This window comes from Anabas testudineus, chromosome 1 (assembly GCF_900324465.2).
Source record: "Anabas testudineus chromosome 1, fAnaTes1.2, whole genome shotgun sequence".
Taxonomy (NCBI): Eukaryota; Metazoa; Chordata; class Actinopteri; order Anabantiformes; family Anabantidae; genus Anabas; species Anabas testudineus.
Genome location: NC_046610.1, coordinates 26,369,951 through 26,382,212, shown reverse-complemented (window position 1 = coordinate 26,382,212; position 12,262 = coordinate 26,369,951). Strand labels below are relative to the sequence as shown.

The window sequence follows — 12,262 nt, the reverse complement described above, 5'->3', positions numbered from 1 at the left end:
GTTATGTGCAGTTATTTGGTTATACTACACTCAATAGTCTCAATAGTCATTTGTTTGTAACCAATTCATACCCAGTATGACTTTAGCAGATCCCCGCTTTTAATAAAATCAATGTCGGACAAAATCCAAATGCAAAAATTGAAATCAACCACAATCAGATTCTCAGTGTGTAACATTGCTGGCTGTTTGTGTTTTTATTTATGTGTTTAGGTAATCTGGCTAACCATCGGAACTAACGGAGGTCTAAAGACCCTCACGGCTCAGGGTCAGGAACTGGTTTTATTTAGTTACCATGGTAACAGCGGCTTACTGGCTACAAAGAGCATCCAGATAGGATGGACTACCTTTTATGAGTGAGCAGCATTATTGTATTTATATTTCGATGCATGCCTGTATTGATAGGTACTGATGGATGGATATACAGTTGTTTTTTTTTTAATTTAAAAGCATTTACAAATTCACTAAATTATAAACTCAAAATGTTTCCTAAGGTGGAAAATCCTAAAAGCTAAACTAACAAAATTGTAACATTTACAATATACAGCATTTGTGCACTACTGCTACAAATTCATGTCTAGACATATCATTTTGTGGAACCGCTGGACAACAGGTCTTAATATACACATGAAATAATTGAAAATAGACTTCATTGACAGTAGAAATTAACCAGATTTTATATACTCTACTTTGTGTTTATGTGTGTGTATAATATAATGTGTGTATGAGGTACTGTAAGAATTGTCAGGTTTTCGTAAAGCACATTTCAGTAATATGTGAGTATTATGCTCCTTTAATCCTCCTTTCTGCATTATCACTGTCTTGTAGCTATGACAGCGAGGGCCGTCTGACCAATGTGACCTTCCCCACTGGTGTGGTGACCAATCTCCACAGTGACATGTCGTCGGGGGCTGTTGCTGTGGACATTGAGACGTCAGGGAGGGACGAGGATGTTTCTATAACAACCAATCTATCATCAATAGACTCATTCTACACTTTAGTGCAGGGTAAGGTGCTTATACAAGTGCACATGTATGGTTGTGTATGTGTAAGTGCCAGAGCAAGAGAAAAAGGTTTATTCCTGTCCCTATTCATTCTCTGCAAATGATTTTGAGCATATGTCTGTCAGATTTGCTGTTTTTTGCTAGTGCTAAACATCCTCAGTCACAAAGATGTTTGTGATCCATAGTTTCTTTCTCAGTTCACTTTGCACAAGTGGATTATGGATTTACTTTGTCTGTCAGTGGATGACCTCTGGATGATAATTCAAGATTTAAGGGAAACTATTAAATTCTAGTAGTTCTAGTTTTTCCATCATTTATTATCCTTCATGCCAGACATGCAGTCTAAACAGCTAAGAAATACAATAGTTCAGCATTGTGTTATTGAGAATTGTAGTCTTGTAGCTCCTGATTTTTAAGTCTTTTTGACATATTTTTGATAACTAGTGTTATATTTTGCTTAATCACATATGGATATTGCTGTGGGAAGAAGAATCAACATAAGAGATGACATCCTTTTGTCACAACGGAGCAAACGTGGAGTACATCCCCCTATTCCACCTGAGTTGAAGTGGTCTCTAAACTCCAAAACTCGAATTAGTGCTAAACTAAGGCTAAGAGATAGAGATAGAGATACAAACCTTTGCTAACATGCATCATAATGGGAAATATTATACAGGTTCTTTCTATACTGAACAAAAGGAAGAAGCACTGGTTAAGAGCAAGAAAGAAATTTTCAGTATAGCTGAAACCTGGTTGGATCAAAACATTCAAAAGATTCAAGATTCATGATCAAAAAAACTTTATTAATCCCAGAAGGGAAATTGTTTTGCCTCATTACAGTTGTTCTCAACACAGGCAGAAAGAAAATGAACCACAACCATGAAAGATCCAACACCAACAGAAATACACAAAAAAGACTATCAGTGTGTGGTCTTTTTTAATTTTGTGAAATTACTAGCTTGTTTTCGTTTTTAATGTTTCCTTAAAAGGTTACTGCAATAAAGTCAGCACAAAAAAGTTTTGTTAGGAAATACTCTGAATTATTAAAAAGACAGAGAAATAATTCACCTAATGGCATATCAGCAGGAAGAGTAGTAGTGTTTATAGATTAGAGAGTTTTTCTCACACTCTCTCACATACAAACAGACAGAAGCATTAGTCCTGCACAAGTTAAAGGGGAATCTAATTAAATAAGGCCGAGGGATGTTAGAACCTGCTCCATTAGAAGGTTCAAACATTGCAAAGAGAAATTAAGTGCAGTTTCCTTTCTTTTATATTTATCAATTTATCTCTTCCTCTTTTGTGTACATAGTTTTTCTCTCTTTCCTTTCTCTACTTGACCTCTGTCAGTCAAGTGTTAATACAGTGCTTTTCAATTAACAAGATGAATGTGAATATTGAATGAATGAATTATGATGAATCAACATAGTAACAATTGTTTTTTTGTCATACAGACCAGCTTCGTAACAACTACCAGGTGGGTAATGACCATTCGCTCAGAGTCATCTATGCCAATGGGATGGACACACACTACCAGACAGAGCCCCACATACTGGCAGGTATGCAGTTTTAAGCAGACTAACTTCAATTTGTAATATGAACTAGAACTAAGAAAAAAGTTAATATGCCCTGATTTATTCATGTTTTTGTGTGTGCAAAAACGTAATTAAAATCGACTGATTATAAGATGTCATATTTTTAGGCAAATACAACCTCAATGTCATTATTTAACCCAAACCCAAAAATAAAATAAAAAACCTGTGCAATACTAAGGAACCCCCTAAAACGAAAGAATTTAACAGGGTATGTTCTTCTGTAAAGGCAGTCAGTTTGCTGGTCCGAAGCATTTAGTTGTTAACACAATCTCAATGTGGAAGGACACAAACATTTCACTTTTGCTTAAGAGTTAAATATGTTATCTTTATTCTACTCAAAGAAATAAAAGGAAAAAAAAAATTGTATTTTGCTTTATAAGTCAGCACAATTTAGTAAAGGTGGTATAACAAAAGGTACCATACCTTTGGTCCAGCCTAGGCATGAAACTTGAAATTTTCCTAAATTTACAAAATAAAATTAAGTTGGAAAATGAAACCACAAAAAATCTTTAATAAATGTTTTTGGAAATGGAGTCCATATTGATAAATTTAGTAGTTAATATTCTGGTGGAGACCATCCAAAAAGTACTGTTAGTTCTCAAATTGTTTTTGTTGCCCATTTATAGGTGCTGCTAATCCAACTGTAGCCCGACGCAACATGACACTACCGGGAGAGAACGGCCAAAATCTGGTGGAGTGGAGGTTCAGGAAGGAACAGACACGAGGAAAGGTCATAGTCTTTGGGAGAAAGCTCAGGGTAAGAGCACTGTGTGCGCATCATACCATAAACAAAATACAATAGAAAGTGTCAGGATCGATGTTCTTTATTAAAGGTAGTACTTAGCTCAGTTCACATGGTGCGGTAGAAAGGCATCCCTTAAAGTTATTATATTATTTACATATATAGGTAGGCATTTTTAAGCCCCTTTTTCTTTTTTACAGTCCATTTTTTGGATCACCAGAATCATGCCAATATAGTACGCATTTAATATGTAATTTGTGTGGCTCTCGCCAAGACTCCACTATTTATCTTATCTTCAAGCAATAATGAAACATGCTAAGCTTTGCATGAAAACTGTGGAGCTAAGTTGCATTTGTAATCAATTCCGTCTTCTAAATATTATATTTCTGTGCAAAATAAAGTGCAAATTCAAATATGATTTTTTAGGGAACAGCATAAGGAGGACAATTGACAATTAACATAGATGGCAAGGCAAAAGTATGTGCTTGGTCAACACAAAATTCTTTCCCTGCTTGAACATATAGTGCAACATACAACCATCAAACCAGAACTCAAATTGTAATTATTGGTTATTGATGTAACATACCTATGTGTGATTTAAAGAAAAAAAAGAAAAAGGTGACAGATGGCGTTGTAATAAAAGATTAGACTAAGAGATACAACAAATACCAAACTAACTAAAGAGAATTACAATGTGGAAAAATACAGAATTTGCTGTAATCAGTTTGAGACTAGGTTGATGACATTACATGTAAGAATTTTTTTTCCCCTCTAGCTCTTTAGATAAGTGTATTCTCAGGCCAGGCTGAACAACTGAATGCAAAAGAAAATGAGTCTTGTTTGTCTGCACTCCATTTTAATGAAGCTACTCCATAAAATAAATGACTGCTACTTTGCATTCCTCTTCCCCATAGGTGAGTTTAGAGCTGGACCTATATGTACTTGCAAATTGGAGTGTCAACAAACAGAATCTCATTTAGAAAGCAATAAAAAGGGGTTAGCTTATAATCTGATGCAATAGTGTTTTATGTGTCTTGGATCAGAAGTTTGTTTGATTTACTGGCTGAGGTGCAATTGCTGACTTAATCAGCTAACAGATATGTAACATGTGCCTGTTTGCTGTTTGTTTAACCCTTTGCCTAACCCTTAGTTATAAACCAACTTAATAGATTTTTGTTTGTTTTTTTCATGGACCAATGTTCAAAAAGAGGAGAAGAAAACAAGCAGAACAGAGAAAGAAAATCTCAAAATCTAGTAATGACCTGAGCATTTCAGATGTTAATTTAGAATTTTGTAAGTTTTTCACCAGTGCCACACTCATTGACAAAATGTACATAAAATATTTGATAATATAATATTTAAGATAAAGATAAAAAATGTACACATTTGCCTACGTACTTAACAATTAATAAGATGTTGCAAGATTTGTAACAAAAAAGTCAAATGTGGTTATGTACAAATTACTGTGCATTAGAAGGAAACTCAACCCAAAAATTATGGTACTCTAAAATGGACTATGTATAAACTTCAAAATATAACTTTGTACTTTAACAATGTGATGTTTTTAATTACAAATCTCAAAAAGTAAAGAATAGAGACATAAAGTAAATTATGTCTGTATTGTCTGGTTATTTGTGTGTTGCTACCCTCTCAGGTAAATGGTAGGAACTTGCTGTCCGTGGATTATGATCGTACACTGCGGACAGAGAAAATTTATGATGATCACAGGAAGTTCCTGCTAAAGATCATCTATGATCAGCAAGGCCATCCAACACTTTGGGTTCCCAGCAGCAAGCTGCTCTCCGTTAACCTGACCTACTCAAGGTAAGCCTTACTTTAGCAAGGTCTTATTTTACAGGGTCCCATATGCTACATCAGGCTTAAGACTGTAATAACAAAGGATATTGCTGCACTGAAGAAAGGTCCAGGGAGGATTTTTGTGGGTTATTGATCAGGTATCTGACCTGGCGCAGTGATTATCAGAGATGGACATGGAGAGGGATAAAAAAAAAAACTCTAGTGGCTTTGGGTTAAATATGTGTGTATGTAAATATAGTAACTAACAGGTAAAACCTTATATGATCACATCAGTGCTTTAACCACATTAACTTTAAATTTTAAAGACCTTCCAAATTCACCTGCACCTACATTTTTTAGCAGTTGGTGCCAACTAGAGGCTGAAAGAAGATTTCACCCTAGGTGTGCAGCATGTCAGAGAGATTTTTTAAAGTTTCTGCCGCAGAAGCAATTTTAAGGTGCTGTATCTGACTTTGTGACTATATATATATATATATATATTATATTTTTCACTGAGTGGCCACTTTACTACATTCCTGTATTGTTTTCAGTGCTGTCAATTTTAGCTGGAAACACATGACTTGTATATTTACATTACATTTACATTTAGTCATTTAGCAGATGCTTTTATCCAAAGCAACTTACAAGTGAGGAACAAGGCAAGCAAACAAAATCTAAGTCAAGAAGAAACAACATCAAAGCAAAGTGCTTTGTTTTTTTTTATTTAAGTGCAAAGGAAGATGCGGAAGAGTTCAGTTTTTAGCAGTTTTTTAAAGATTGCAAGAGAGGTGGCTGAGCGTGCAGAGATAGGCAGCTCATTCCCCCATCGTGGGATAACTGAGCTGAAGAGTTGTCCTTGGTGTCGACTGTGTGGTGCTGGTACCACCAGACGACGTTCCCTGGTTGAGCCCAGTGGACGAGAGGGGATGTAGACATGAATGATTGAATTGAGATAAGATGGAGCTGTGGAGTTAACCACTCTGTAGGCAAGAGACAGAGCTTTGAACTTGATCCTTGCAGCCACAGGAAGCCAAGTATATGACACATCTAGACATACACAATATATTGGTGCTCTACACAGTCTGAAGTGTGTGCATTTTCAGTACGGGACAGGTGACAGGCCTCCAGAGGGGTCCAACAACTGAGAGGTGGGAGTATGACAGTCAGGGAAGGATCATTTCCAGAGTCTTTGCTGACGGAAAGACATGGAGCTACACTTACCTGGATAAGGTACGGAAAACAAAGAGGAAACTATCATTTAAGGAAGCATTCCAAAAAGTATTGCACCACTTGCAATATAGAGAATAACTTTTTTGTTAGACATGCAGTGGAAACAGTGAGGGAAACATAAGGCTGGCACTGGGGTGATGTGGATGGGTACAAGTACAAGCTAACACATGCATTTCACATGCACAGATACCAAATGTGCCTCAAATAAACAGTACAGTTTATAACCAGCTACAGTTAACTAGCTGGTTATGTCCCCAAAAAGCTATATATAGTATGTAAAATGCAAGATGAGCTACACATAGCTAAAGCCTGTGAAGGGGGGGGGGGGGGATTTTACATAGGGACATGTGGTTCACACCTTCACCAGAAGGTGCAAAAATATCAACACAGTCAGTTAATGTCAATTAATTTAATAAAAACAGTTTGAACGATGCACTGCCTGATGTTCTTGATAGATTCATTTATTAATAATATAGATTGATGTGAATTTAACATGTCTTGTTCTTTGTCATTATATTCAATCAGATCAATCAGATCTGTTCTATTTTGCACACTTTTCCGTAATTTGAAATTCATAAGATAAATTACTTTATTACGACATTACTACTTTGCTTCCCATCAGTCTACACACAGTAACTTAAAATGACAAATTGGAAATATTACTTATGACTCAAATTGTGAAGTACTGTCTCTTTTGCTTTAATTGCTTTTGAGATCTGTCCAGAGTCCACCTGTGGGTGGACATGATTCAGAAATGCATATACCAATGTCCAATAAACCAAACAATTACTGTGCAGTTTGCTAAAAAAAACAACTAGAAATAGTTTTTATGGGTTTTTGTGATTATAGGTCATACAATCTATATAATATAGATTTCAGAGTACAAAAAGTTTACAGGTTTGAAAACTTTAGAAAGAAACCTGTTTTTGTATGTTCAGTGTATTGTTATGCCTCTCAGTTATGATGGAGGCTCCTCTCATTCTAATTTGAGTATTTTTTGTTTTTTATATTTTTATGCGAGTATGGTTTGAAATGATTTTCCACAACAGCTATAAATGTAAACTTACTAAAAATATTTTTAACAGTCAATGGTCTTGCTGCTGCACAGCCAGCACCAGTACATCTTTGACTATGACTCAGGGGATCGTCTGTCAGCTGTCACCATGCCCAGCGTTGCTCGACACACTATGCAGACCATCAGATCCATAGGATACTACAGAAACATCTACACCCCTCCAGAGAGCAACGCCTCTGTAACTGTGGACTACTCTGAAGATGGACAGGTTTGTTCCTGTGTGACTGTGTTTGTCTGTGTTTGTAATAAAACTGTAATTGATACCTCTTATGAGAGGATTTGTAATACTTATTTACCATTATAAACACATGAAACATTATATGCACTATATGTTTAGCAATCACTTTAGGACCTTTTGTTGCTTCACTTCAGTGTGTTGTTTTATGATTGTAAGGCAGTTACAGTGCCTATATTGATAATATATTGATCAATAAAATTTGGCCACTTTGACAAAAAAATGTCAGAAAAATCCGTCATTAAAGTCCAAGTGAAAACAAGTTTCTACAAAGTAATGTCAATTACATAAAAATATGGTAAGATAAGGTGAAATCAGTGTTTGCATTAATATTCACCCCCTTTAAAATAACTGACCTAATCCAACAGGGGTCCAGATATTTGATGCTAGTAGTCCCACAATTAGTGAAATAGGGATCACCTGAGTGCAGTGAATGCATGTATAAAGATGCTTGTCTCTGAAAGGTCCAGTCACTGGTTAACCAGTACGGATGGCTACCATTACATTATGAACACAAAAGAACACTCAGGGGATGGATACAAAAAGATTGCCAAGGCATCCCCTGGAGTTCAGTGAAATTCAATATTAAGAAATGGAAGGATGTCATGTCTAAATCTGCGTAGAACAGGCCGTCCACACATACTGAGTGATCTGAGTGAACTGAGTGCAAGAAGGAGACTAGTGAGAGAGGCCACTAAGACACCAATGACTACTCTGAGGGAGTTAAAAGCTTCAGCAACTGAGATAGAAGAGACTGTATATGCAACAACTGTTCCAAAGCTTTATGGGAGAGTGGCAAGGAGAAAGCTTCAGTTGAAGAAAACTCATGTTAAAACATGACTTGAGTTCACCAATAGGCATGTGAAAGTTTCCATGGCCATGGTGGTTCTTTGGTCTAATGCTACCAAAATGATGCATTTTGTCCATCAGACAAGAAGCTGTGCACAGCAAATACTGCACATCACCACAAACACACCATCCCCAGTGTGAAACACGGTGGTGGCAACATCATGTTGTAGGGATGCTTCTCTCCAACTGGCCCTAGATTGCTTGTTAAGGTAGAGGGTGAGCTAGGTAATATAGGACAATTCTGGAGAACAATCTTATTTAGTCTGCAAGACACCTGAGGTTTGGGAGAAGATTTGTTTTCCAGCATGACCCGCCAGAAGCAAACAGCGAAAGCTACACAGAAATGGTTTATCGACAACTAGGTGAATGTTCTGGAGTGGCCAAGTCAAACCCCTAGACCTCAATCCAATAGAGAATTTGTAGATGGACTTTAAAAGGGCTGTTCACACCTGATCCCCACGCAATCCCCACAGAGCTTGAGCAGTTTTGCAGAGAAGAATTGCATGAAATTCCAGTGTCCAGATGTTCAAGCCCAATTGAAACCTATCCACACAGACTCCATGCTGTGATTGTAGCCAAAGGTGCATCTAATAAATACTGACAAGAAGGGGGTTATATATTAACATAAACACTGATTTCTGCTTACATGTTTTCATACAATTGATATTACTTTGTAGAAATTGTTTTCACTTTGACATTAATGAGGTATTTTTCAGAATTTTCTTTGTCAAAGTCAACACCTTTTGTTGACCAAAGGCTGAAACATCCAAGGGAGTGAAAACTTTTTATAGGCACTGTATTTTGCTTTTTTTTCAGTATTGTTTAAATCAGCACAACATTAAAGTTATTTATATTACAATGATATTGAAACTAAGCTGCTCATCTGCTGATGATTTTTCTCTTTCTTACTAGCTTCTCAGAGTTGCCCATCTAGGCACTGGCCGCTCTATACTGTACAAATATCGCAGACAGGTATTTATGTTTTTTTTTTTCACAATTAAGCTGAATAATAATAAAGAGGCAAATTATTATTAATAGTTATCTGACTATAGTCTGTTTGTATGTATGCAGGTCAAGTGCATATATTCCTTATAACAAATAAATAAACTGGGTTTGCTGTATTATATACGGGTGTGCAATATGACGCTTAGCTGGTGCACAATTAAAATGTTTCCACAATCTGCCTAACCATGAGATTGTTAGTGTTGCTTTAGGATGTTCCTGCTTGGTGTCAGTGCAATGTTTCCTTTTAGCCTATCGTAATGAAACTTTTGTCTTTAAAAGGTCTTGCTGTCGTTTATCCTTGGGTGAAGTAAGACAACCAGTTTTGTCCCCAGGGTCTCCCTCTGAAAATCTGGAAGAGAAATGCATGGATTGTGGCATGGGATGTTTCTCTGTAATGTGCAGCATTTCAGTGATTGCCAGTTTCCAGGGTTTGTGTGCCACTTGTGTTGCCTGAATGCTGTTTTTCTGCACATCAGTTTGTCTGAAGATGGTATACACTTGTCAAGTGTTTAATGCCTCTCTCGCTAGGGAAATCTGCAAAGGCAAAGGATGTAAAGTGTGGCCCATTATCTGTAGCAATGGTACAGAGATTCCTTTAATTAGCAAAGAGAGTAGCCAGGAATAAGGCTGTGAAGGGAACACGTTACAGGAAGTCTGCCATCACATTGTGATCATCTGAATGATACTGCATGTCATACTGGAAACACATTAGCCTAGCTGACCATTTTTCAATGCCACATCTCTTCATTCTTTTGGTGCGCGGTAAAGTGATCATAGCTTAGTGAATCTTTGTTTCCATACATTCTTTACATATGTTCAGACAGGCTTCAGTCTATTTTTCTTTGGTGGGTAGACAGGGTGTATTGTCTGAGTGTAGCTGTATTAGGACTGTTTCTGGATCATAGTCTGACCAGTGTCTCTTGTGTCTCTTGTAGATCATCATTAGGGTCATAGATGGGAAGATGGGATATTCCTTTTGGATAGCAGGGCTATATATGCCTCAAAAGCTACCATATATTGTAACAATGGTTTCATTGTCCCTGAAAGTGCTGTATGTGTGTCTCTGCAGCGCCAATACAAGTTCTCCAAATGTTGTAATTTGTCCAGCAGAGTAAAGAATAGACGATGTCCAAGCGTCTCCCCTGGCATCACAAGCATGTAGTTGTTTTTCTGTAAAGGTTTCAAACAGTATCAGCGGTATAGTGATCTTAGGGAGGAAAGGTGGAGTGCTCCCTAATGAAACACTCATCCCCTTAGCCAATTTTTTAATGTTGGTGAATGAAGAAATGGACGCAAGTAGACTCTTGACTACTTTACTTGGTGATATATGCTCATTTCGCTCATTTACTACTTCTCACACATTTTATAGTGATAAAAAGTTTTTCAGTGCCAACTAATGAGTAGGTTGTTACACCAGCAACAGTCTATTGTCTTAAAGTTCTGGTTTGTAAACACAACAGTAAATAAGACATTACAGAAACATGCTAAGTTGAACTGTAAGCTTCTCAGACAACAATGCTACAGCCTGTAAATTCTCTTGTATAAATGTTAGTTGTGGGACAGAACATCTGTTTCTGACCAGTATCACAGGTCCAGTCACAAGGTGCCAGACATGAAACCGGTAGTACATGTTTTGTTGATTCAAATCTAAATTCTAAAAGTTTTAGCTAAATTTGAACCTGAACTTCAATAAGGTCTTCAACTTGGAGACAGATGAGTCAATCCATACATTATTAATACTTATACTAATATTGTAATACTTAATAAAAATATATTTTTCTCCCTGAAATCTCAGATGCCCTAAAAACTCAGATGAAATTTGTCATGTTGATGATGAGTTTTGATGCATAAGTAGATCCTTAGACATGAATAGATAACTGATGGTCTGATGTTTGTCACTTAGAGTAAGTTATCCGATGGTGTAGCTAATCTTGGATGAATAGCATGTAAAACTCTACACAGTCCATTACTGTAAACACATACTGCACTGTTTTTTACTTGTTATTACAGAACAAGTTGGCTGAGATTCTGTATGACTCAACACGGGTCAGTTTCACGTATGATGAGACCGCTGGTGTACTAAAGACAGTCAACCTGCAAAGTGAAGGTTTCATCTGTTCCATCCGGTACCGCCAGATTGGCCCATTGGTTGACCGTCAGATATTCCGTTTCAGCGAGGATGGGATGGTGAATGCTCGCTTTGACTATACCTATGACAACAGCTTCAGGGTTACCAGCATGCAGGCTGTAATCAATGAGACGCCACTGCCAATCGACCTCTATCAGTTTGATGATATATCTGGGAAGGTGGAGCAGTTTGGGAAGTTTGGAGTCATCTATTACGATATAAACCAGGTATGATAGGGTTTGTTTGTTTTTTTTGCTGCCTCAAAATCACAAATTTTCTGTACTCCTCAGATACTGAATGAAAGCACCAAGTTTCCAAAGCCAGAGGCAGAATACCAAATCTCAACTGAATGAATAGACCTCTTTGCTCTGGTCAGATTAAGAGTGACATGTTGCTCAGATTGATATGTTTGCTTCAGAAGTTTTAGTTTTATTATTATTTTATACAACATTATATATTCATCAGGAATTTTTCACACTCACCTTACTGACCCACCACCAAAACAGTCAATGTTAAAGCACTTTTTTATAGTGGGCCAGCACCTTCAAGTTCCCTTTTTGTCATCTGTAACAGTGTAAGAAGTACACCGTTGATTTTTTAAACTT

The 12,262-nt window shown here is 36.9% G+C and overlaps 1 protein-coding gene across 4 annotated transcripts in view; it reads left to right on the top strand.

Annotated features, from left to right (window-relative positions):
- The window catches only part of tenm3 (teneurin transmembrane protein 3), a 114,475-nt gene that overhangs the window by 94,026 nt on the left and 8,187 nt on the right, over window positions 1-12,262 (top strand). For all 4 annotated transcript variants that reach the window (XM_026360886.1, XM_026360885.1, XM_026360884.1 and 1 more), the window contains 9 exons: window positions 211-353; window positions 826-1,004; window positions 2,456-2,560; window positions 3,223-3,353; window positions 4,993-5,162; window positions 6,239-6,365; window positions 7,451-7,648; window positions 9,437-9,496; window positions 11,540-11,884. In XM_026360886.1, the coding sequence (XP_026216671.1) occupies window positions 211-353; window positions 826-1,004; window positions 2,456-2,560; window positions 3,223-3,353; window positions 4,993-5,162; window positions 6,239-6,365; window positions 7,451-7,648; window positions 9,437-9,496; window positions 11,540-11,884 (1,458 nt within the window). The remainder of the gene's footprint in view (window positions 1-210; window positions 354-825; window positions 1,005-2,455; window positions 2,561-3,222; window positions 3,354-4,992; window positions 5,163-6,238; window positions 6,366-7,450; window positions 7,649-9,436; window positions 9,497-11,539; window positions 11,885-12,262) is intronic.